Source organism: Excalfactoria chinensis, chromosome 23 (genome assembly GCF_039878825.1).
Source record: "Excalfactoria chinensis isolate bCotChi1 chromosome 23, bCotChi1.hap2, whole genome shotgun sequence".
NCBI lineage: Eukaryota > Metazoa > Chordata > Aves > Galliformes > Phasianidae > Excalfactoria > Excalfactoria chinensis.
This window is the reverse complement of record NC_092847.1, coordinates 149,862-174,930: the sequence shown is the minus strand read 5'-3', so window position 1 is coordinate 174,930 and position 25,069 is coordinate 149,862. Positions and strand designations below refer to the sequence as shown.

Genomic DNA, 25,069 nt, shown 5'->3' with positions numbered 1-25,069 from the left:
ACTGCGCCACGTGTGTGAGCTCTGGGACGAAGGCAGCGCTGCAGGGCGCGGAACGGCAGGTAAACGGCTTCTGGCTCAGGAAATAGTTTATTCTCGATGTTTTGCAATAAAAAATAACATAGGAAACAAACCCACAGAACACTCGTCTAATAGAATAGAAACAAACGCGGAAGGTCAGAGCGTTGGCTGAAAGTGCATACTTCAAGTCATGCTACCACCACCCTCATCCCACCCCGTGCCCCAAGCAGGAGCTGGCTGGAAGCTCGAGGAGCGGCGCTGCGAACACAGGAGCTACGGGAGGTGCCTGGAGGCAGCGGGGATGCGGGGCGGTGGGAGACGTGCTGGGAGCTCCTGGGACCCGCGATGGGACGCTGTGCTGGGCTCAGCCTGTGGGGCAGGAGGACAGCTGGGGGAGGGAGGGCAGAGCTGAGAACGTGGGGGCAAAACAGAACCCTGGATGTGAGTCCAGAACAGGCCCAGAAGCTGGGAAACGCTACTAATGGGAAAACCAACACCAGGAGTTGAGTTACAGGCTGAGTGGTGCACGGGGCAGACAGCAGCCCTGGGAAGAACCAGTTCCTCAGCAGGGACAGAGCAACACATCGCTGTGCCCCGGCCTCAGCTGCTGTGTGAGCTTCCCCACAGGGGTGGGAGCAAAGGCACTGCCTTTGGCAGCACGGCTCCTGTGGCCAGAAAATGCAGCTCTCTGCAGCGGGGACTGTCCAAGCTTTTCAAGGGAAATACGATGCATTGAGCCTTGCCGAGCCCCCCTTTAGAGCACAAATGCTGCCAGGCTGCCTTTTTATGGCAGGCAGTGGATTTCCCCCAGCCTTCTGCCCCTGCAGCCTCAGGCTTTTGGGTCTCAGTAGTTGACAGCTTCAATCTGCGACTCCTTGTGTGCAGAACCTGCAGCTGCAGCGCGGGACCCCCCTCCCACACACATGCTCGTTCAGTTTGGCTCTGCACTGATGTGTGCTTGAGGAGCGAGCTGAGAACATTCAGTATGTACAAGATGATTTGAAGCAGAAACGTTAAGAGCAGCTGGATTCCACCTGCATGCATCCATGGGGCTGACGGCAACCAGAGCACCCAGCCGGTCCTGTAGCAGCCACAGAGAGCACCCAGCTGTGTGTATGTCCTCAGATACGCTCACCAGGCCGGCTGATGCCAGCTGGGGACTGCTCTGCTCTGCTGGGAAAACGAGCCACAGGAACAGCAGAGAACGCAGCTTCTCTCGACCCACTTCACCGCCTTCCTCCAGCTTCACACAGAGCCCCTGATTTCAAATGACTGCTGAGATCACACGGATATGCACATGCTCAAGTCAAAGCAGCACAGAAAGCTGCTGTACTGGTGCCTACTTCCACAGCATCCACAACTCTCAAAAACAGTCACTGCAAATCACTGGGGACTCTTCTTCCAGCAGACTCTTGTGGGGATGTGCTTTGTAAGCTCTCTGCACATCACTTCTCCCGAAGGACGCAGACCCCGGCGTCGCAGCGCTGCATCCCCAGGGAGGTCACCACTTCCCAGCTGTCAATGATGGGATCGTAGCACTCAATGCTGCTCAGCAGTGAGTTGCCATCGTACCTGCAGAGACAGACAGTCACAGCTGAGGGGTGCTGCCACAGAGAGGTGTTGAGACGCTCAGAGTCTCACAGAGCACACAGAGCACCTTCCCCTCCAGCCCACGGCCATCTCTTACCCGGCGATTGCATACAGCCTTCCCCGCAGCACGGTGGCCCCCACATAGCAGCGGGGGGTGGTCATGCTGGTTACAGTGGTCCAGGAATCAGTGCGGATGTTGTAGGCTTCCACAGAGGAGAGATGCGCCGTCCCATCGAATCCACCAACAACGTAAATGTGGTCGTTTAGCAGAGCAACTCCGGCACCTGCAGGGAGAGGATTGAGGAGTGCTGACAGTGCTGTGCCCAGCACTGGAACTCTAACTCTAACCCTGCCAACTTCTGCCCAATTTCCAGTGAGGGGGAACGAGCAGCTGCAGCCAAAGCAGCAGGAGCAGCACGAGGTGCTCAGCCTGCAGCCAGCCTGACAGCCGTGCCTGTAAGAGCTGCTGTGCTCAGCTGCCCCAGTAAGAGCAGTAATGCTCTTGGCCCAAACTGGCTACACAGTGGCTCAAGTCGGCAGTGTAATGCTGTCCTCGTAGTGCTGCTCACTGCTGTCCTGGCTGCCCAGGAGCTGAAGCTCAGTGCTTCCCTGTACACCTCTCACTGACTGGGCCTCACAGCTAATGAGTGCTGCCTTCACATGCTGCCCCATCCTTTTATACACGATAGCTGTGCTGCCTGTTCCTAATTAGGGCAGTCACAACAGACTTCCTCTCCCTGCAGCCCATAAAGCCACACTCACACTCCTTTATGGATCCTCCTCCTGGGGAGCTAAACCAGCACACGAGCTCCTACCTGAGCGCTTAGTGGCCATCGGTGTGACGTTTGTCCAGTGTCCCGTGTGGGGATCGTACCTCTCCACAGAATTCAGTATGTTCAGCCCATCGTAGCCACCTGAAACACAAGAGAGGAACAAACTGTGGGCCATCCCACCAAAGCACGGCACAGCTGCCAGGGCCTGCTTCAGGATCTGCATGTTGCTGCCTGCGGGCACCTACCGAGGCAGTAGATAACTCCATTGGCTACAACGAGCCCCGCTCCTTCCCGTGCTGTCTGCATGTCTCCCAGCATACTCCATTGGTCGATGTTTGGGTCGTAGCGTTCCATGCTGGTGTGGCGTCGGCTCCCATCGAACCCACCAGAAACATAAATCATATCTGCAACGACAGAGCAGGGGTGGGCTGAGCACAACGAGCACCAAATGTGCACGTGGAGCACGAAGGCCTTCACAGACGCAGCAAATCTACAACGTGGACTGCAAAATACAGCAACCACAGCAGAACTTGGCACGTTTGAACCTGAGAGAAATGCAGACTGCTCACCCTCACGGTATCAGCTTGCCTGCAGATCAACCAACCAAGCCCAGAACCCAGCCAGCCCTTCCAGCTGCTTATCCACAATGAGAGCTCCTCCTCTACAGCCCCTCCTTGAGCTCCCATCGCTCAGAGCACAGCAGCACAAAGAATAGAGACACAGCAGGGGTGGTTTCCATTGCTGTGGCCAAGCAAAGAGCTGCCAGACCCCAACGATCCGCCCCGGGACGCACCTCCCAGGGTTGTGGCTCCTGCCAGCCCGCGCCGCACGTTCATGGGTGCTACGGAGTACCAGATCCCATCCTCATCTGATGTGTAATCCAAGCACTCCACGGAGCTGAGGCGTGAGCGGCCATCGTAGCCCCCAATGACGTAGATCCGGTCGTGCAGGGACACGGTGGCGACGTAACGCCTCTTACGGGTGATGCTCTGAAATGGAGAAGAAAAACAAAGGGTCAAGGAGAAGAAACGACCCCCCATGTATGCACAACAACTGCTGTTCTCCCGTCCCATTTTTGCTGCTCTTTTGGAAGAGGCACCTCAAGGCAGAGGCAGACAACAGTGTGGATTTCAGGGATCCATCTCTGGCTGAAACGCACCAGGACTGCATCTGCTTTCTGCAGCTTCTGCTCCTGCTGCCAAGTAACAAAGAAGGCCTGTGCTGCTTCCTACTGGTACAGCTGCTTTTAAGATCCCACTGCAGAAGCTCTCTCTTAATAAATCCCATCACACTCAGACCCAATGTGAGCAGGGATCACACAGCCTGCTGTGCTCACAGCAGCACAGACCCCAGTGCTCCCACTGCAACGCCCCTCGAAAACAAAACGTGCTTCTCTTCAGCTCCCACTCCCAAAGCACAGATGCAGCCTCTGCAGGTTCAGCCCAGCAGATAAGGCAGCAACCTCTCCCACAAAGCTTTACAAGCAAAGCGATTCCAGTGTTTACTACATACACCTCCACAACCCAAATGAACTGAGGACAGCCCAGAGAAGGTTATGTGGCCAACGGTACACAATCGATGTTTGATGTCATTGTGCCCATTCTGCTCAATGATAGTCAGAAAAGGTCCCTTACAGGTAAGAAACTCCACTCCTGGGTCTTCGGGTCATACTTCTCCACAACATCAATGGGTGACTGCTGGCTGCCAAAGCCGCCGATCACAAGCAAGACTTCATTTGCTCCTGCAGCAAAGAGGGAGAGCAAAGCCACATCAGCTGGCGTGCAACCATGGGCACAAAGCTGAGCCCTGTGGGCATCGCGCAGCACAGCCACTGCAGTCCATCCAGGAAGTGAACAGGCAACACGAGAGCATGTGCTGAAAGTGCTCCTGCCAGCAGCGCTATCAAATTGTTATAAAAAAGAAGGCAGAGTGCAGAAGGTGGACCTCAGAAGCAAAGCGCACAATTTTCACCTGGATAATGATGTGAATTTGTGACATTCCCTTTATCAGCTGTGGCATTTCGACCCAGAACAGAGCGCAATGCCTCTCTGTAAATGGTGGCTTGAGCTGAAGTGGATGTCCCTGAGCACTGATGTGGGGTGTTCCTGGAAAAACAGGAGCTGTGCTGTGGGTGGACTGTGCTGGAGGTCGAAGCTCACCGCACTGCCTCTGGGACAGACATGACTCACCGTGCCCCTCAACAAAACAATCCTGCCCACCTCCCCAGCTGCCCCCCGCCCTCCCACGTTCCCCGTTCCATCTTCCCTCCAGTGCTGCCATCTCTCACCCTGTGAATTTCTGACACTGATAACCACCTTTTAGAAACTCTGCCCACACTTCTGGGACGGCTGCATGCTCAGACAAACCCATTCGGGAGCACCAACATGGGAGCAGGGCAACCAGCTATCCCCTGTGCTGCCACTCGTTAACAAGCCACCCATCCTGCACTGCTGTCCCCCTTCCATGTCACTGTGCACTGCAGATCAAGCAGTCTTTGTTGCAGAGCACCGACGCACTGCATGGCACACACAGCTCCTCCCAGTACCTCCAACACCACTCACCCAGACGGGCTCTGGTTCTGGGTCCCTGCATCTGGCTCCGGAGCTCGGGACGGAGGTGGAATTTCTTTGCTTCATCGACGAGGTCTCTGCACTGCAGACTGCATCGGATGAACGGCTGCAGAAAGACAGCAGTCACTGATACCAGTGTTCTGTGCTAAGATCCCCCCGGAGCTGTTCTCATACAGCTCATCTCTCGTGGCACTGCAGATTGCAGGATAAAATACCCTACAATGGAAAACTGAGGAAAACAGAATTCTGCTACATGTTAGCCAGTGGAAATCCATGTGAGGAGGGAGCAAAGGCTGAGGTGGGCCTGGCTGGCCCACAGCATCAGCTCAGCATGCAACTGTCAGAGACACAGCATGGAGCAAAGCCCAAACTGTGCTGCTCTGCCATTAGTTGTGTATGGAACACCCTGCTACGGGCGGAACTCAGAACAGGGAAGTCTCCTCCAGAAGCAGCTGTGGGCACAGCAGCCCTAAGCATTGCCTCATGTCCTCCTTGTTCCCCAGCTGGGCCCCCCTGCAGCTCCACGTCCAGTTCCCTGTGGGTGTTCAGTACCATGTGCTGCTGCACCACACCAAGGCCGAATTCACAGTGCCCCGCTGCCAAACCTTGCACTGGATCAGCATTGGTTGTTTGGAATTAAAACTTCCATTACAAAAGCTTAACGATCTCATCTCATCATCCACATCTTGGTTTGCTTCTGCCCATACCTCGGTGTCGATGACGTCTGTGATGTAGCGCGGGGTGAGGAGCGGCATTCGCACGTACTGCAGCAGCTCCGGCAGCGATGCCTCTCGGTCCTTTTTTGAGTGCTTCACCCAATTTATAACAGCCTCAAATACAGGTTCTTCTGAGTCCACCTGCAGGAAGAGGAACGCACTGCTCAGACAGGAGAGCAGCAGCCTGTGGCCAAACGGACAGCTCTGTGCCCAGCAGCAGCTGGGGAGCACAGATGGGAGCCTGCTGTGGGCAGCTGTGGGTGAGAAACCAGGCAGCAGCATCACAGTCAAGGCTGCACTGACAGGAGCCCAGCAGGCAGTGTGGGAGCAGGCTCTGCCCCTCTGCTCCGCTCCCTGGGTCCCCTGAGCATGAGGACATGGGAGGGCCCAGAGCCCACAGTGACACTCAGAGGACAGAGCACCTCCTGCAGGGATGGGCTGAGGGGCTGTGCTCCTTCCACATGGGGAAGGGTGACCTCACAGCAGCCTTTCAATAATTAAAGAGAGCTCATCAAAAAAGATGAGGAGAGACCTTTTAATTGGGCCTGCAGGTGATGGTTTTCAATTAAAAGAGAGCAGGTTTAGATTACGTGTAATTGCGGTGAAATTCTTCACCACAAGGGAGGTGAGGCAGCAAAACACAGTCTGGAGGAGTGGGGGATGCCCCATCCCCATCCCTATCCCCATCAGTGCTCCTGGGCAGGCGCTGTGGGAGGTACCAGGAACTGGGGGATGATCCCTTCCAGCACAAAGCATTCCCAGCCCTGGATCCCTGCTGCTCAGAAGCTCTCACCACAACCCACCCAGATCAAACCTCAGCACTAAGGACACCGCTGTGATCACCCAGTGCCCTCAGCCCTCCCCTGCTCTGAGCACCGCCTGTGTGCAGCCCTCACTGCTGCCCTGCGTGCTCCTTACCAAGGTTTGTTAACAACACCAGCTTGGCCGAAGGCCACTTCTGCTGCAGCCTTTCAAAGCACACATCCACAGCTCTCTTCTGGTCACCCCTGTGAGGGGCTCTGAGGAACTCAGGAGGTACCAATGACACAACCAGCTCCAAGGAGCTTGCGCTGCTGTGAGCTCTGAATAATGACTCCATCACTTCTTTTAGGGCTGAAGCAAACACCACCTCTTGTTGAAGTCCAGCTTAACAACACAGACCGGCCCCCTTCCTATTCTCAGGCAACGTTCACCTTATTTCAGTTCCCAACTAAATACACACTCAGAGAAAACTTGGGTAAAAAAACCAAACAGGATCTGACAGTTCCCAGCCATGCAGTAACACCTCCAGAAACCAACTCTGAGGGAACAAAGTCCGTACCAAAACTCAGAGGCAGAAACACCTTCATGTAACCGCTCGAAGCAGCGCCCAGCAGCCCCGCTCTGTGCCCTGTGCAAGCAGAAGGACCGCAGGCTGGGAACGACACACGCGCTCCTCGTGCTGCTGAGTAACACCACAACGGTCTGCAAACACAAGTTAAAGTCCTGTGGGCGTTTCTGCAACGTGGGCACTGAGACAAAGCATGGCTGCAACCTCCTCCAGGGAGAGGGGGAGGAGAGGGAACGCGGAGGTAGTGATGTGCAGCCCTAAGACAACGCGCTCAGACACAGAGCCTGCACATCACCCATTGGTTTGAGGTTATGGGGCCAAAGGAATGAGGAGAACCTTCCTGGAAAGTGAACTCCCAGCTCAGGAAGGATGGGTGAGTCCCTCCTGAGCACTGCAGGCTGGTTTCCAACAGCTTTCAATGCTTTACGTCCACGCTTTGCAGAGTAATGGTACGTTCAGGTTTTACCTGAATTTCATCACACTTGATGAGCTTTTCAACCTCTTCTTGATTTAAGAGGATAAACTCTTCATGCTGAACCACCTCTGGAAAATGTTTCTGGCTGAAGACCTCTGCAGCTTGCATTAGATCAACACAATTGTGTGTCTCAGCAAAATCCCGAATGCCCAAACAATTTGATGGATCCAGCTGGCTTTCTAGAAACTCACAGCAAGCTTGTTTCACACCTATGGAAAATCGGAGGGGTGAATGAGCACTGAACACATCCTGTCAGCCCTCTGCTCGGGAAAGGGCTTCAGTACAGGGAAGTTGGAAACAATAAGGACAGACCGACTGAACAACAGTGGAATAACACCACACAAGCACACACATGCAACGTCTCTTCCGAGGGGCACAGTAACGCTGAGCAGCAGGACGACTGCTTGGGCTGTGTGTGCCTGCTGTGTTTAACCCCCTCCTCCCCCAGGTTAAATCTGACACTGGTAACTGTGAGCTGCACCGACTTCACGGCTCCTAAAGCAGAAGTGGATGTGCTGTCAGATTGCCCTGCTGTCAGCAGCCACGCTAACCTGGCAAAGCCAAACAACACCAGGGCTTTGCTTATTACTGTCAGCTCCCCCCCAGGGACTGCCACGCAGACATGAAGTAGCACAAAGCACGGATAAAAGAATCCATCCCGTGTCTCTTTTTCTAGATGGGGCAGCTCTGCTACACCAAGACCAGCGTGCAAAGGACAAGAGGAGTTTGATACAAGGTGTTATGGCTCCAAGGCCCAGACTGAGCACAGCACAGAGGTGTTGCTGTCATAGGTGGACACAGCAAACCTCTGCTCAGCAGCAGCTGTGCAGCGTGCACCAACATTACCTTTCAGCTGCAGCAGGCATGCTGCTGGGAGCAGCTCCTGGACGTTCTCGACCGTCACATGAACGGTTTCTGTGTACACAAAATCCAGCAGGATTTCCATGGTGGAAGCTGTCAGCCCCTGGATGTCCACGTAGGGTTTGTCTTTCTCTGAGAGCTGTAAATCAGAGAGGAAAAAGAATTTATTTTCCACTAATCTGGTCAAAAAGACACCAGTGCTCACCAGAGCCTCAGAGCAAAGCAGAGTTTGTTACGTGTGGGGAAGAGGTTCCAACTGCACTGCAAAATGCACACACTGAGCCCTGAGCACATCGTTCATGTGAGTTAGCTATCTATGCCATGCAGGGACCCCAGGCTGTGCAGAAGGAGCAGTTCCAGGGCAGAGTGTGTGGGGCCACGCGTGGCATACAGTGAGCTTATGGTGAAAGTCCCTAAAAAGAATGACCATCCGCAGCCCAGGGAATTCAGAGTTAAACCGGAGCTGAACATCAGTATTAGAAAGTAAAATCAGAGCGTACGCAGCGATGGCGTTTAAGCAGTGCTGACTTCATCCCCGTGCTGTTCTGTCAGCTCTACGATGTGTCATTTGGGAACAATTACTTTCTCTGAAGCCCACCACCCTCTGAGCCAACCTGTGGGATCAGTGCACTGCGAGCATCCACCGCGTGAGCACCCTTCCTGTGCAGAGCTGCCACCCTCACCAAGCAGCAGCTGCAGGCACAGCACCTGGGGGGCAGCACCCCATAGGAGCTCATCAGCACAGGTGGACCCCGACAGAAGGCTGTTTCCATGCAGCGCAGAGCAAAACCAACCTCCTTGGAAGCAGCAGTGTGTATCAGTGCAAGCACGGCTCAGATGAAAGGCCCTCACTTTTGATGCCAAGAATGAGACTGAAGTTGGTTGTGGGCATGCTCAGCGAGGAGAACTTGTGATCAAAGCATCGCTGCTTTGCTTTGAAAGCACCACCGCAGGGGATGGGGGAGAGGGGAAAATCAGAGCAGACACACATATTCCCACTGAGGCACTCGGTGACACAGCAGCAGAGCACAGGTCTCTGCTGAGACTGAGCCGCTCCTGCACTGCAGAGACAGCACGGCACAGTGCTGGGCCTGTGATCTGCACCCACAAAACCTCACAGCACCCACCAGCCCTCATGGAAGGACAGACCGCCCCGCTGGGCCCACAGTGCCACAGGTGTGCCTGTAATGCACCGCAGCCTGGGTCAGACAAAGCACTCCCAAAACAAGGCTGAGCCATCCGGTGTCACCAGAGACCAGAACTGACCAGACTGGATGTTTGTGTGACTGCAACACGCAATGGAGATGGAGACTGTACCCATCCTGTCTGCGCACACTGCGTGCTTAGGAAAAAGAGGATAGGAGTTACTGGGCCTTTGTGACCAGAAGCTTTTCCAATAACCTCATGAGCTGTACGTGATGCAGAAGAATATGGGATCCTAGCACCATACCCTAAAGAAAGATCCCTGAGCTGAGCGCGACACAGAACGTCCCACGAGGACTCCAGAGCACGCAGGCACTGTTACTGAGCTGCATTCCAAGCTCATTCCTGGTGCGTTCCAAGCAGCACAGCAGGGTTAGAAAGCCATGAGAGCATCCCGGGCGGCATCATTCCATAGGAAATGACCTTGCAGACACACCTGGCTTCACCCCAGGATGCCCACGGTGCTGCCCACCCCGAGGCAGCTGTGGCACACAGCACTGCCATCTTCCATTCCACCCTGAAATCACAGGGCTTGCTGTGCAGGAATGTGGCTGTTCCCAGGGTTCAGCCCAACGTTTCAGAACTGCACCTCGTTCCACTTCTTGTCTTTGTCCTCACTACCCCAGATACACAAAACGTGCTGTAATAAACCCCTTCAGCTCCCTGCTTATGGGGAAAGGGAACGCTGCTGTGACTGCGCTGCTCTGGGGGACACTCATGGCACAGACCATGGGCTCAGGCCAGGCAGGACCTTAAGGATCACTCAGATCCAACCCCTCTGTGGGCCCAGTATGAATCCAAATGTGAAACAGTTAACAGTCCAGGAAAACAGGAAGGAACACAAAGCCCAAACAGCTCAGAACATAGAATCTATGATTCTGTGATTCTACGAACGTGCTCTAAGAGAAGACAGAGTGGTTTCTTTCTGAGGTGGAGCCAACGAGGAGCCCTTCACACACCCTGCGATCCATGAGCTCATCCAGAGGCAGAAACGGGGCAGCACAAACAGAGCAGAGGGGGCTCTGCTGCAGCTCCCACCGACACTCCGCACCGCTGCACGCAGGGAGCGGCTCGGCTCCGTCCTGAAGGAACCGGCTCCCTCGGATACAACGTAACCGAGCTGAGATACAGACAGAGCCACCGCGCAGAGGGATCCAGAAGGATCCGGTGACACCACCCGGAGGGACCCAGAGCCGCATCCCACAGGGACCCAGCGGGATCCCGGCCCGCTTCCAAAAGGATCCGGAAGGATCCAGGCCCAGCGTTCAGAGGGACCCCGAGGATCCGCAGCCACAACCCAGAGGGATCCAGAGGCCCCGGCCCGGCATCCACAAGGACCCCCACGAGCCCGGCCCCACCTTCCGGACGGCTCCGGAGGACCCCGGCCCGGCACACGGAGCAGCCCGGGCCGCCCCCCCCCCCGCCCCGCACCGACCTCGCTGGTGAACATGGCGCAGAAATAGTCGCTGCAGGCGGCCAGCACGATGCGGTGCGCCGGGAAGTCCTTGTGCTCCACGCGCAGCGTGACGTCGCACAGCGTGTTGCTCTTCCGCAGCGCGTTCATGGCGTTCAGGATGGACTTGGCGTGCGAGTTGGTCATGATGTCCTTGGGGGGGGCCATGGCGCCCGGCACCTGCGGGCACAGCCAGCACGGCCACATGTCACGGCCCCGCCCGCCGAGCCGACAGGGGGCGCCCTCCGGCCGCCGCGCCGCCCCTCCCTCCGGCCGTGTCCCGCCGCGTCTCTCTCGTCCTCCCTCCGCCCCGCCGCACGCCGCCCTCGCCGCCCGCCCGCACTCACCGCGCCGCGGGGAGAGGTCCCGGCCGCACGGCGGAGCCTCCCCCCTCCCCTCCCGGCCTCTCCCCGCTCGGCGCGCTTTGATGACGTCACACCGCGGCGCGGCAGTACAGCACCGCCCTCCCGCGGTTGCTCGGCAACGCGCTGCCGGAAGTCGTTCCACCCCCCCCGGCCCGGCCTCCATCGCTCACGGCCGCGCTCTGTGAGCGCTCACCAGCCGCCCGCAGCCCCGACCGCCCCCGTCAGGCCCCCACCCCCGCCGTGACCCCGAGCACCGCGCGGGGCAGGACGGAGCGCAGCGCTGCGGCCTTTATTGGATGTAGAGACTCGCGGCGAACACGATGTCCCGCTTGATGCAGCCGCTCGCCGCCTCCATAGTGGCCGCCAGTCCCGGGTCTCCCAACATCCGCGCGGCGCGGCGCAGCTCCCGGCACAGCTCCTCCAGCCGCTGGATGCAGCGAACCACGACGCCCTCCTGCAGCGGAGCCAGGGCGGCCAGAGCGGCGAAGGGCTGCGGGGGAAACGGGGGCGGTCAGGGGGGGCGCAAAGCAGAACGGGGCGGGATGGGGGGGGGGTCCCAAAGGGGAACGGCGGGGCCGGGTTGGTCGGGGGGGCCCCCACGGGGGTCCGGTGGGCAACGAGGGTTTGGATCAAGGTCAGGCGGGTCCGGAGGACGCGGAGGGTCCGTGGCAGCTCACCATGCCGCGTGCCCACTCGTACACCACCTCGGCCAGCCCGAAGCCGAACTGCCCCACGTACTCCTCGGCGCTCTGCGGCAGCCCCCACTCCTCCTGCAGCCTCCCCACGCGCTCGGCCACGGCGCGGATCTGCTCCATGCCCTGCGGGCACAGACACACGTTGCTCCGCTCGGCCTCCATCGCCCCCACGGAGCTCCCAGCCCCACGCAGCTCCCAGCCCCACGGAGCACCCAGCCCCCCATAGCCCGCACCTGCTGCAGGTTGGGAGGCAGTTTGGGGGGCGGTTCGCCCCGGCCCGGGTGCACGGTGCAGGACAGCAGCGCCGCCGCCTCCTCGGGGCGCAGCGGGCTCAGCACGTTGCCCAGCAGCAGCTCCGTCAACAGCAGCTCGTGGCAGCTCAGCAGCGCCGCCACACGCCCGGGGAGCTGCACCGCACCGCCCTCGGCCACGTAGCCCAGAGCCTGAAGGACCTGTGGGGGGAAATAGGGGGGTCAGCCCCATAAAGACCCCATGGCGGCAACAGGTCAACCCAGTGAGCACATGGAGCCGGCGGGACGACCCATGTAACTCTATGGGCATAAACAGCCAGCAGGTCAACCCATGTAACACTGGGAATAAAGAGCCAGCAGATTAACCCACATAACACTATGGGCATAAACAGCCAGTGGATCAACCCACGTAGCTGTATGGGCATAAGGAGCCAGCAGGTCAACCCATGTAGCCCTATGAATATAAACAGCCATCAGGTCAACCCATGTAACCCTATGGGCATAAAGAGCCAGCAAGTCAACCCATGTAGCCCTATGAATATAAACAGCTATCAGGTCAACCCATGTAACCCTATGGGCACAAAGAGCCAGCAGGTCAACCCACAGAGATACAGGAGGGACAAAGCAGGTCAGTGTGTTGGGGACACACTGGGGACTCACGCCGAGGCGCTGGCGGTACTCGGGCAGCAGCAGCAGGGAGCGATCCGACAACTGGTACTGGAGCTGCTCCACCTGGGCCTGCAGCCGGCGCCGGGCAGCAAACTGTGAGTACTGAGGGGACAAAACAGCCCAGGTGGAGCAAATGGCAAAATAAAGGGAGCGCACAGCCCCAGAATGGTCACAAATGAGGACAAGTGAACCCAAAGGAACCCAGATGGCCCCAAGGTGGCCCAGGTGGTCTCAAAACTACCCCAATGTCCCCACAGTGACCCAAATCAACCCCCAAATAGCACAAAACAGACCCCAAATGATCCCAAAAGACGCCCCCAAAGAGCCCCAAAAAACCCCAAACGACACCAAAATGCCCCCCCTCCCCCCAGCCCCCCCCTCCATACCAGCTGAGGGAAGCGGGGGCCGCGCACACAGCGAAACCCCCCCAGGGCTGCCCCCAGGCTCCGGGCTCGGGCGGCCGCCTCCACGGCAGGGGGGTCCCGCAGCTGCAGGGCTCCCACTGGGTCCAGTAGGGGCAGCCCCCCCGGAGCCCCCCCTGCCATGCGCAGCAGCTCCTGTAGGGCTGAGAGCAGCTCAGGGCTGGGGGGGTCCTTCCTGGAGGAGGAGAAGATGAAGAGGGGAATAAAGCACCACGGTGCCCCAGAACCCCCAGGGACAGCCCCTATAAAAGCCCCAAACACGGGAAAGGCAACCCCCCCCCCCCCCCCCCCAAACTCAGTATCCCTGATAGACCCACCAAGGGACCCCCACAGCTGTAAGGATCCCCCCCTCCAAGTAACCCTAATTGCCATAGTGGATTCACACCCCCCCATCTTCTCAGGGACCCCAATACCCATAAGAGCCCGCTCCCAGGGAACCAACACCCACAGGAACCCCCCCAGTAACTCGTGGAGAGCCCCCACCCACCCATGGACCACAATAAACCCTATACACCCCCCCAAAGACCCCAGTAATACCATCCCCTTCCCCCCCCCACAGCCCCCACCTGCCCCGTGCTGTCTGCCTCCGCCGCAGCTCCTCCAGCAGCCGGGGGGGGTTTGTCCGCAGTGTGCGCCCCACGATGCCCCCCAGATCCTCGGGGTGCAGCTGCTCCAGTGCTGCTCCGGGGGGGCCTGCAGGGGAAAGGGGGGGAGTAACCCCCAGTTAACCCCAAACTCTCCCCCAAAAAGGGTAATCGAGCTGGGTACGACCCCCCCAATAAAGGCCCTCCAATGCCCCCCACCCCAAAACAGACCCCACAAGGGTGGGGCTTCTATAGGGGTCTGTGGGGGTTCCTCGGGTGCCCCCCACCCCAAAAAGGCTCTTAGATGCCTCCCACCCCCCACAAAGATCCTCCTCATTGGGCTCCAGACCCCCCGCACCCCATTTCTGTGGAGGGGGGGTCCCGCTGCACCCACCCTCAGGCAGGAAGAGTCGGCTCAGCAGCACATCCTCGGGGTAGGGGGCGGCCGGGGGGGGCGAGGGGTGCAGCCCCCCCTCCTCAGGGGGTTTCTCGCTCAGCACCATTGTTGTGATGGTGCGACCTCCCCCGCTCTCAGCAGTCACCTGTGGGGGGGGGAGGGGACAGGGGCACGATGGGGGGACAAGGGGTGAGGGAAGGGGGCTGGGGGTCATTGAGGGCAGGAGGGACTGGGGACATTTTGTTTTAGGGGCTATTTTGGGGGCTATGGGGGGGATGTGGGTGTTATTTTGGGGAACACTGGGGTTGGGGGCATTATGGGGTTCTATCACAGGGCTGGGGGTGATGTGGAGAGATGTGGGGGAGTTTGGGGGTTGTTCTGGGGTGGGGGGTTATGGTCAGTCTGGGGTTATTTTAAGAACCTGGGGATGTTGGAGGGTTATGTTGGAGCGTTCAGGGGTTTCTTTAGGGGATGTGGGGGTAACTTTGGGGTGGGGGCTGTACCTGCAGGATGAGGCCCAGTGCATTGCGGTGCTGGGGGGTGCAGACCACCACCACTCTCCCTGGTGCCAGTGCCTTCAGCCCTGCCACCGACTGCGCCACGCGGCGCTGGGGGGGGGGGGAAACAAGAGATTGGCACCAGGACCCCCCCATGTCCCCCAGTACCCTCCCCCTCCAGGGTCTCCCCATTACGTCCCCCCACCCCCCTACATCAGGAACCCCCCCCAGCCCTCCATGTCCCCACATCCCCCGGCCCTACCTGCAGCTCTGCCCGCGCCTCCAGCAGCCCCTGCACGGCCTCGTGGTACTGGGGGAGGTCATCCAGGGTCTCCTCATCTGGGGGCTCTCCCAGCGCCGCCAGCTCCTGCTGCAGCTCAGCCACGCGCCGCTGCTGCGCCTGGGGGCCCCAAATGGGATCAAATGGCACCAAAACAACACCCCAATCGAACCCATGGCCCCCAGTGCCCCCCTCCCATCCCCATCCTGTACCGCAGCGCAGCGCCGCAGGGGGAACTCCCCGAAGCTGTTGCGCATCAACCCCTCCACGCTGAGCGCGGCCGCACGCTGCAGGCTGAGGATGGTCCCGTATGTCAGGCGGAACTGAGACTGCAGCCCTGACGGGCGGCCCTGCGGGCAGAGGGAGAGCACTGCAATGACATGGCATGGGGTGATGGGGGGGAATGGAGACATGGGGGTGACGCAGCCCAGGGTGGATGCGGGGTGATGTTGGGGTGTCAGGGCTCCATGACATGGACAGGAGTGCTGGCAGGAGCCGATGTGGGCACCACTCACCAGCATGACGCGGTGCAGGTCGGCCATGTCGGGCACCGTCCCCCGGCACAGGATGATGACGGTCCCGGTTCGGTCCAACCCGCGGCGCCCGGCACGCCCCGACATCTGCACATACTCACCTGGGGAGAAGGGCTGCCCCATAGAGCCTCACCCTGCCCCACATCCCCAAACCATCCCACGGCCCCCAGACCTGCCCCCAGATCCATCCCATAGACCCTAAAAAACACCCCAGAGCCACAAAAACTGCCCCCCAATCCCCAAACTGAGCCCCCAGCTCTGCCCACATCCCCCCCACACCCCCACAGCCACCCCACATCCCCACCTGGCAGCAGGTCACGGAAGTTGTTCCCGTCGTGTTTGCGGATGGAGTCAAAGACAACGGTGCGTGCCGGCATGTTCACCCCCATGGCAAAGGTCTCGGTGGCAAAGAGCAGCTGGGGGGCACAGGGGATGGGTTGGTGGAGGACCTGTGTGGGGCTCAGCCCCAAAGCTGCCCCACAGCCACTTTGTACCTTGACCAGCCCCTGGCTGAAGAGCATTTCCACCACCTCCTTGAGCAGCGGCAGCACCCCGCTGTGGTGCACCCCGATGCCGCGCTCCAGCAGCTCCGACATCTGCAGCACCTGGGGTGGGAGACAGGAGTGGGACCCATGGCAGACCCACACCACCCCATAGGAAGCCTCACAACCCCTCCCAGCCCCACACAGAGCCCCCCAGGATGCCCTGAACCACCCAGAGACCACCATAAGAGCCCCCCTAAGACCCACAGATCTCCCCCAGTAAGAGCCCCCCCAAGGCTCCTTAAAGCACCCCAAGCCCCCAAAACTCTCACAGACCCCCCACAACCCACCCTAACCCCCCTCCAACACCCCGATAACTCCCCACACACCCCACAGCCACCCAGTAACAGCCCCCAGGAGCCCCCACCTGGGGCAGGCGGCGATCCCCCCCCCGCAGCCGGGCCAGGCAGCGCCGCACGAAGCCCCGCACGCGTCCCTTCTCGGCAGCTGAGCTGAGGTCGATGCGGCCCAGGGCGGCTGCGTTGGCATCACAGCGCCCGCGGGAGAAGGTGAAGGCCACGGCTGGGAGCTGCCCCTGAGCCTGCAGCAGCGCCACCAGCGAGTGCCACATGGCACGGTCCTGGGGGGAGTGAGTTGGAAAGAGCTCCAAAAGAGCCCAAAACGGGATGGGAGGATCCCAAAAAGAGACCCGAAGAAACCACCCCCCAGCCCCATTTGGGCTCCCTCTCACCTGCCCGGGGCCACTGCCTCCCCCATGGGGCTGTTTGGCCCCAAAGCTCTGTGAGTGTTTGCTCGCCCGCTGCTTCTGTGCCTCCACCGCTGCGTAGTACCTGTGGGAGCCATGGGGCGCTGTGGGGCATCACTATGGGGACAGCACTATGGGGACAGTTGTAGGGCACCACGGGCAAGCATTAAATGGTTGTAGGGCACTACAGAGTGACCGCAGGGCACCATGAGATGCTATGGGGTGGCAGTTGGGCTCTACAAGGCAATAATGGCTGGCAGCAGGGGCACTGCGGAGTGGCTGTAGGGCACTATGGGACACTATGGGGCACGGTGAGGCTCACCCCTGGGTGCTGAATCCACCCGATGCATCCAGCAGCAGGAAGAGGTCACGGGGTGAGGGGGGACCGCCGCCCCCAGTGTACAGATAGTGCTCAAGGGGCACTGGGCGCCGCCGTGTGCTCAGCACCCGCAGGCGGCGCCGCTTTGTGCGGCTGTGGGGGAGATGGAGGGGGGGGGTCATGGAGGAAATACCCCACAGCCCCCCCAGGTCCCTCATAGACACCCCATAGAGCCCTGGATGACCATCCCCTTAATCCCACATCCACCCCATAACACCCTGAAGTCCCCCAACCCAAAAAACCTTCTCACAACCACCTACAAGCCCACTGCAGCCCCCCCAGTCCGAAAGCAACCACCCGCAGCCCCCACAATCACCCACCGACCCCTCCCAGTCCCATGACCACCCCAGAGCCCCACACAGACACCCCCCCCAGCTCCATAGCCTTTCCATCCCACAGACCTCCCACTGCCCCATCACCCCCCCACCCCACAGCCCCTTACCCGACCCACTGGGCGAACTCGAGGGCATTGGGGATGGTGGCACTGAGCAGCACCAGCCCCACGTGCTCAGGCAGCAGGATCAGCGTCTCCTCCCACACCACACCACGCTGTGAGGGGGGGGCAGGATGTAGGACCCCCACTGGAGTCCCAGGACCCACCAGAACCCTCCATAGCATCCCACACCTCCAGAGTCCCTCCCTATGGCAACAGATGGTGCAAGACCCACAGCACCCCCCAGCATCCCCAATGTCCCAGACAGCCTCCCTCCCCAAATGGACTTAAGACCCTCCCAGGACACCCCGAGGGCCCCCAGAACCCCCCCCCAAGATCCACACAGCCTCCTCCCTTCCCCAGACAGTAGAAAATGGTGCAGCCCCACAGGAGCCCACAGCCCCATACGACCCTGAGGTCCATCAGGACACCCCAAACCCACATCAACAAACCCTCCACCCCACAAAATACCTGATTCCCTCCAAACCATCCCAACCCCCTCCCCCCCCCACCCCCCCTAACCCCACCTTTACCCTATAACGATGGGACCCCACACCCTCCTCAGCTCCTGAGGACATCCCCCTGTTTTTGGGGACCCCCTGACCCCCACCTCGGCATCGTTGATGTAGTGCACCTCATCGAAGATGACCCACTCCAGCTCACGGAGCACCTCAGAGCCGTTGTACAGCATCGAGCTGGGGGGGAGGGAGGGGGGGGATTTGGGGTGTTCAGGGTTTTGTAGGGTTTCAAGGTGGGTTTCTGGGTGGCTGAGGGTTCCGAGGGGTTCAAGGTGGGTATCGAGGGGACTTAGGGTCACTTTTGGCTCTGTTTGAGGGTAGCTCTGGGGCAGTTTGTGGATGGCTTCAGTGTCACTTTCAGGGGCGTTTTTGAGATAAATTTGGGGTTGTTGGGAGCACTTTTTTGGGGGTCATTTGGGGCCATTTGGGGCTCACCGCAGGATCTCGGTGGTCATGATGAGGCAGGAGGCATCGGGGCGCAGCTGCACATCCCCCGTCAGCAGCCCCACATCACCAAAGGTGGCTCTGAAGTCCCGGAACTTCTGATTGGAGAGCGCCTTGATGGGTGATGTGTAGATGGCCCTGGGGGGCACAGGGGGTCAGCGACACAGAGCAGGTCAAGGACCCCTCCAGGACCACAGGAAGGGTTCAGGGCCACCCAGGGGGACCCCATGTGGGTCTGGGGAACACAAGTAGGGTTTAGGAATCCCCATAAGGACCTCAGGAATGGGGCTGGGGACCACAGGAAGGGATTGAGGACCTGCAGAGACCCCAGGAGAGGGCTGGGGAACCCCAGGCAGAGATCAGGGATACCACAAAGGGGTTTGGGGACCCTCCCAGAGACCACAGGAAGGAGTTGGAACCCTGAATACAGTTCATGGACACCCCCAGAGCTTGGAGGAAAAGACAGAGGGACCCCCAGGATGGGCTCAGGACCCCCCATAGGGGCTCACCCCCCTGCCCAGCCCTCTCCCCCCCACATTTTGGGCCCGCCTCACCGTGTCATGTGTCGCCGTGCCAATGCAATGGCATATTCAGCCACAGCTGTTTTGCCTGCAGAGGTGTGAGCGGCCACCAGCAGCGACTGGCCCCGCTCCAGGCACAGCGCTGCACGCTGCTGGAACGCATCGGGGCGGAACGGCCACTGCAGAAGGGGGGGGAGGTGAGGACCCTCCTCTGGAGCCCAAGCCCCAAAAAGGCAGGGGGGGACCCCACAAACCTGGAACCCCATGTGAGGACCCCAAAACCGGAGGACCCCAAACCATGGGTGTCCCAATAGAGGAACCCCACCACACCCTGGCAATCATGGGTGCCCATGGAACCTCAACACATACAAGCGCCCCTGAACCCCCACACTGCCTCCCAATGACCCCCACATCACACCCCAATAGCCCCTCAAACCCCATAAGTTCCATCGAACCCCCAGCCACAATCCCACACCCACCAAAAACACCCCCACAAATCGCCCCTCCCCCCATCTTATGACCCCCAAATCATCCACAGATACTCCCCCAAACCACCCCCTACATCCCTCAAGTCACCACCCAGATCCCCCTAACTTCCCCCACTCTCCTCCCAGGACACCCCCTGCCCCCCTTCCCCTCCACCTTGAATGCTGGGTCTGGGATCTTCTCCTCAAAGTCCTCCACAGGGACACTGCAGTCCTCCTCCACTGCCCACTCCTCCTCCTCGCTTTGGGGGAGGGCAGGGGGGGTGGCCGTGGTGGGGGGCACCAGAACCTCCTGAGGATGTGGAGGGTGGGCTTTCAGCATGGGGCTGCAGGGACCCCCTTATTTCCACCCACCCCCTTCCATACTTACCCCCATCACCAGCTCCTCCAGGCTGTCAGCACGGCGCAGGGGGGGTGTGGGGGAAGGCAGCCCTGCTTTGTCGGGAGGGGGCTGAGAGGGGGCACCCCCCCCAGCAGCCTCCCCCTCTTTTTTCTCCTCTTCTTCTGCCCTCCCCAACTCCAAGGAATCCAATGCCCCCAAAACACTACAGAGTGATGGTGCTCCCCCCCGAGCTCCAGGGGCTGTTTGTTTTTAAAGGAGGAGGGGACGGTGAGGTGGGGGGAGCTCAGTGTGCTGCGACGGGGGGGGCACAGATTTGGGGGTTGAGAAGGAGCCCCTTCTCGCTGTTCCCTACCTCTGGGCTGGAACTCAACACCACGTTTCAAGCCGGGGGGGATGGTCAGTAAATCTGAGGTTGGGGGAAGAGAAACACACAATGAAATGATAAAATGAAGGAAAGGGAAGCCCCAAAACAGACCCCGACAGCTCTGTACCGTTTTCAAGGTCCAAATCCTCTTCATTTGGCCCCTGGGTGTGGAGCAATTCCAGGGGGGGTTCCTCCAAACCGCCTGGGAGGGTTAAAAAATGGGGGGGTAAAGGTCAGCTTTAGGGCTCACACAATAAGGGGAGCAGCGGGTATTAAAAGGATGGGGGGGGGTGGGTGCTCACCTTCCCACTGGGGGACATTGCTGGTGTCTGGGGAAGAGGTGAGCCCTGAGTCCTCATGCAGCTCCTATGGGGGGGGGGGTGGTTACAGGGTGGTCTTACACCATGCCAACCCGCACCCCCCCTGTTAGTAAATTAGCGTTCCCCCACCTCGATGAAGCCCCGTAGTGCCCCTGTGCCGGGGTCCCGCAGCGCCCGTATGCTGCTGTGTACCGGGGTTGGCTCCAACACAAACAGTGCCCGGGGGTTGGGCACCCGCGTCCAGCACCTGGGGGGGGAGGCAAAAACAGTTTCAGAGCCCCCCCACATCCCCCCACAGCCCGCCTTTCCCCTCAGAGCCCCTCTGAGGAATCAGCAACCCCTGATGAGCCCAGCGAGCATCCCCATCTCACCCCAACGTTCCCCCACTATCAGCCCCCTCCCACAGGGATCCAGAACCCCCCGATATCCACCCTGCGCTCCAACACCTCCCATTATGTGCCCCCCCCCCCCCAATACCTCTGAGCCCGCTCATGCTGGTGTGGGGGCAGCCAGGAGGGGGTCCCCAGGAAGCGCTGCTCCAACTCCTCCGTCAGGGAAGGCGTGAAGGGTGGGAGGCCCTGGGGAAGCTGGGGGGGCACGAGGGGTCACTTAGAGGATTCCAAGGGGGGAGAAGGGGGGGGTCCCTTAGGGGGGTCCTTTAGGGGGGTCTGGGGGGGGGGGTCGCCGTGATCTCACCGTGCTGCGGGGCGGGGCGGGACCCGGCAGCAGTTCGTAGCGGCCGGCGCAGCCCAACTCCAACAGCGCCAGGGGGAGATGCAGCGGGCCGGGGGGGGGCAGCGCTGAGGGGGAGGGAAAATAACACAGAGCAGATCAGAGCTACATGGCCCCACAGAAACCCCTCCGCAGGCCCCATAACCCCCACAGGCTCCAATAACCCCCTCAGGCCCTCACAGACCCCACAGGGCCCGCAGACCCGCCCCCCCCCCCCCCGTTACAGGCCCGGCCCCCCCCGGCCCCACCGATCCTCTCCAGCTCCATCCCCACAGCTCCGCCGGGCGCTGACCCCGGAAGCATTCCCCTGCCCTCAGCTCAGAGCGGAAGTTCCGGCTACTGACCGTGCGCTGCAGCCGAGCACTGCGGCCGTTGCCAGGGAGACGGGACACCCTGCGGCCTGTGGGGCCCCCATATCTCCACAGAGCGTCCCCTCCCTCCGGGATCCCCCATTCCCCGCCATGTTGACGCTGCCGCCGGGGCTGACGGAGGAGGAGGAGGCCCTGCAGAAGCGTTTCGCCAAGCTACGCAAGAAGGTTGCGGCCTGGACCACCCCGGGACCCCCCAAACTGCCCTCATTGCTCCCCCCTCCAACCCTAACCCTACTCTAAACCCTAACCTTAACCTTAAACCTAACCCTAACCCTAACCTTAACCTTAAACCTAATCCTAACCCTAACCCTGACCCCCCCCCCCCCCAGTGCCCTGAATGCCGTCTCCCTGCAGAAAAAGGCGCTGCTGGCACTAAAGAAGCAGCAGAGTAACACCGGGCCCAGCAGTCAGGGAGGCATCAAGCGCTGTGAGTCGGGGTGGGGGTCCCAAAGGGGAGGGGGGAGGCTTGGGGCCCATCGAGGCCGTAGGGATGTGGGGGGGGGGGATGCGGTGGAGGGAAGTGGGGTTAATGTGGGGTTAATGGGGGCTTATGTGGGGTTAATGGGGGCTTATGTGGGGTTAATGGGATGTTGAGGGGGTTGTGGGGCTGGGGGTTGTTTTTATTTGGGGAGGGGTGAGGTTGTATCCCCCCCCCTCCACACACACACACACACACACTGCAGCCATGTCGGACCAACCCCCGGTGGACACTGCCACGGCCACCGAGCAGGCCAAGCTGCTGGTGAAATCCGGAGCCATCAGCGCCATCAAGGCTGAGACCAAGAACTCGGGCTTCAAACGGTCCCGCACCCTGGAGGGGAAGCTGAAGGTGAGGGCTGTGAAGGTGAACCCCTCCAAAAAGCCCCCCTAGAGCCGCTGTGCCCCCAGAGCCCCACGCAGACCCACGGAGCTCACCCCAAATCGTACAGATACAGCCCCAAAACATCACGGTTCCACAAAAAACACCTCCAAAACACCACAAATTCCACAAAAAATCCCAGATCTCACTAAGAATTCCACAAAAATAGCCCCCAGAACACCACAGATACCACAGAATGGCCCCAAAAGCCACAAAACACTCAAAAACTATCCAAACACCCCGAAGCACCTCATATCACCTCCATTTTGCCTCACATCCCCTTTATTTCCACCCAGATCCCACCCCAAATAGCCTAACACCCCCTGAGCTCGCCCTAATCCTACCCAACCTCTCCGTTTTCCCCAGACCTGCTCAAAATTGCCCCCATTCCCCCTCTCCCTTTACCTCTTTATTCTTTATACCCCTCCCAGGATCCTGAGAAGGGCCCAGCCCCCACCTTCCAGCCTTTCCAGCGCAGCGTTTCGGCTGACGATGACACTCCTGAGGTACTGGGGGGAGCAGGGGAGCACAGTTATTAAAGGGGGGCGGAGGGGGGCAGGATCCCCAACATGGGGACCCCATTGTAACCTCCCCCACCCCTGCAGTCACGGCGACCCCAGAGAAAATCACTCTATGAGAGGTGAGTGCCGCCCCCCTCCCTGTTCTTTATAGCCCCCCAGCCCTTTATTTGTGGTTCCTATCCCTTTATTTTGTTCTCCCGCCCATATCTGAGCCCTCTCCCTGTGTTTATTTTGCTCCCCCCCCCCCCCCATTTTTTGACCATCAGCTTCGTCAGCGCCAGCGAGCGGCTGCGGGAGCCTGAAGCTGGGGCGGGACGTGGGGACCCCCCTGAGAGGGGAGAGCGCGACCGCCGCTTGGACTGGGAGCAGGAGCCAGAGCCTGAGGAGCGGGGGGGCCGCGAGAGAGAGGCTGCATTCAGACGTAGGGGAGGGTCCTTAAATCCAGGGGGGGTTGGAGGGGGGGTTAAATGCTAGGGGGGTTAAATGCTGGGGGGGTTAAATGCTGGGGGGGTTAAATGCTGGGGGAGTTAAATGCTGGGGGGGTTAAATGCTGGGGGGGTTAAATGCTGGGGGGGTTAAATGCTAGGGGGGTTAAATGCTAGGGGAGTTAAATGCTGGGGGAGTTAAATGCTGGGGGGGTTAAATGCTGGGGGGGTTAAGGGGTTCTTGTTGATTTCTAGGGGGTTCCTGAGGTGGTTCTGGTGGTTCTTTTGGGGTGTTCTGCCCTGATGTTGGGGGGTGTCCCACTGCGGGTGGGCTTATGGGGGTGTTGTATTATGGGGGTCCCACTGGGGGGGTTCCCATTGAGGATGGGCTCTTGTTTGAGTGTTGTGTTATCGCTGTCCCGTTGGCAATGGGGGTTCTATTGGGGGGTGTCCATGTGGGGATGCCCCTCACGTGCCACACGGTGCCCCCCAGGTTCGGACTCGTTCCCTGAGCGCCCCTCCCCGCGGAAGGGCAACACGCTGTACGTGCACGGGGCCGAGCTGAGCCCAGAGCTGCTGCGTAGCGCCTTCGCGCCATTCGGAGCCATCATCGACCTCTCATTGGACAGCCCGCGCAAGTGGGCGGGGCTAAAGGGGAAGGGGGCGGGGCTAAGGGGTTGTGGGCGTGGTCATGGAGCCAATGGTGGGTGGGGGATGGGATTGGGTGGGGGTGGTCACAGGTGGGCCCAGTTAATTGGGGGAGGGGCTAAAGGGGATGGGATGGGGGCGCGGGTGTGGGTGCACCTGCTGTGGGGTGGTGCTGAATGGGGTGGGAGCTGTGCTGATGTCACCCCCCCAGCTGTGCCTTTGTCACCTACGAGAAGATGGAATCAGCCGACCAGGCCATGGCCGAGGTGGGTGCTGCGTGGGAGCCGTGTTGGGATACAAGGGCTGCTCCCACGTGCTGACCCCTCTCCCAACCCCGCAGCTGAACGGCGCCGTGGTGCAGGACGTGCAGCTCCGTGTCAGCATCGCCCGCAAGCAGCCGCTGCTGGATGCTGCCACTGGGAAATCACTGTGGGGATCCCTGGGTGAGCTGGGGGGCGGTGGGGGGGCGCAGGGATGGGGTGGGGGTGCCAGCAGTGCTGAGTCCCTGCCCCCATCCTGTGCCCCAACAGCCGTGAAGAACAGTGCCAAGGGCTCACACCGTGACAAGCGGGCGCAGGTGGTGTACAACGAGGACCTCTTTGGGGGGCAATAAAGGTTTACTGCACACAGCAATGGTGTGGCAGGGTGACAATGGGACAGTGTGAGAATGGGGATGGGGGAGCTGTGGAACACGGGGAGCTGCAATGGGGGAGGCTGAGCGGTGACCAGCTGTACACACAGCCATAACTGAACTGCCAGCCTCACCTGGCTGTGGT

At 60.0% G+C, this 25,069-nt stretch overlaps 3 protein-coding genes across 6 annotated transcripts; 1 reads left to right on the top strand and 2 right to left on the bottom strand.

The window, feature by feature from the left end:
• Positions 1-68: 68 nt before the first annotated feature.
• Positions 69-11,476, bottom strand: KLHL12 (kelch like family member 12). 2 transcript variants are annotated; one of them, XM_072356056.1, is made up of 12 exons: positions 11,337-11,476; positions 10,972-11,169; positions 8,319-8,472; positions 7,464-7,681; positions 5,659-5,808; positions 4,943-5,057; positions 4,016-4,122; positions 3,175-3,370; positions 2,627-2,785; positions 2,424-2,522; positions 1,706-1,892; positions 69-1,590 (listed from the first exon to the last, which is right to left on the bottom strand). In XM_072356056.1, the coding sequence occupies exons 2-12, from the start codon at positions 11,155-11,157 to the stop codon at positions 1,464-1,466; spliced, it is 1,698 nt and encodes a 565-aa protein (XP_072212157.1). In that variant the 5' UTR covers positions 11,158-11,169; positions 11,337-11,476; the 3' UTR covers positions 69-1,463. The 2 variants fall into 2 exon arrangements, with proteins under 2 accessions (XP_072212157.1, XP_072212156.1); XM_072356055.1 differs by lacking the exon at positions 11,337-11,476 and having other exon boundaries at positions 10,972-11,313.
• A 104-nt stretch (positions 11,477-11,580) lies between these two features.
• SKIC2 (SKI2 subunit of superkiller complex) lies at positions 11,581-21,922 on the bottom strand. Of its 2 annotated transcripts, none has more exons than XM_072356052.1 (29): positions 21,814-21,922; positions 21,434-21,537; positions 21,215-21,324; positions 20,867-20,984; positions 20,720-20,783; positions 20,545-20,619; positions 20,406-20,459; positions 20,081-20,292; positions 19,868-20,002; positions 19,259-19,404; positions 18,696-18,842; positions 18,353-18,437; positions 17,752-17,858; positions 17,253-17,402; positions 16,916-17,015; positions 16,592-16,804; positions 16,177-16,287; positions 15,987-16,098; positions 15,665-15,783; positions 15,362-15,499; positions 15,132-15,269; positions 14,876-14,980; positions 14,370-14,517; positions 13,958-14,084; positions 13,356-13,566; positions 12,961-13,071; positions 12,283-12,501; positions 12,032-12,172; positions 11,581-11,844 (listed from the first exon to the last, which is right to left on the bottom strand). In XM_072356052.1, exons 1-29 carry the CDS (start codon positions 21,920-21,922, stop codon positions 11,644-11,646), a joined length of 3,810 nt encoding a protein of 1,269 aa, XP_072212153.1. In that variant the 3' UTR covers positions 11,581-11,643. The 2 variants fall into 2 exon arrangements, with proteins under 2 accessions (XP_072212153.1, XP_072212155.1); XM_072356054.1 differs by lacking the exon at positions 21,814-21,922 and adding an exon at positions 21,718-21,805.
• On the top strand, positions 21,869-24,926 carry NELFE (negative elongation factor complex member E). 2 transcript variants are annotated; one of them, XM_072356058.1, is made up of 10 exons: positions 21,869-22,005; positions 22,195-22,267; positions 22,524-22,669; positions 23,131-23,205; positions 23,305-23,339; positions 23,487-23,641; positions 24,139-24,283; positions 24,505-24,559; positions 24,634-24,736; positions 24,824-24,926. In XM_072356058.1, the coding sequence occupies exons 1-10, from the start codon at positions 21,931-21,933 to the stop codon at positions 24,904-24,906; spliced, it is 945 nt and encodes a 314-aa protein (XP_072212159.1). In that variant the 5' UTR covers positions 21,869-21,930; the 3' UTR covers positions 24,907-24,926. The 2 variants fall into 2 exon arrangements, with proteins under 2 accessions (XP_072212159.1, XP_072212160.1); XM_072356059.1 differs by having other exon boundaries at positions 21,871-22,005; positions 22,170-22,267.
• The last annotated feature ends 143 nt before the right edge of the window (positions 24,927-25,069 follow it).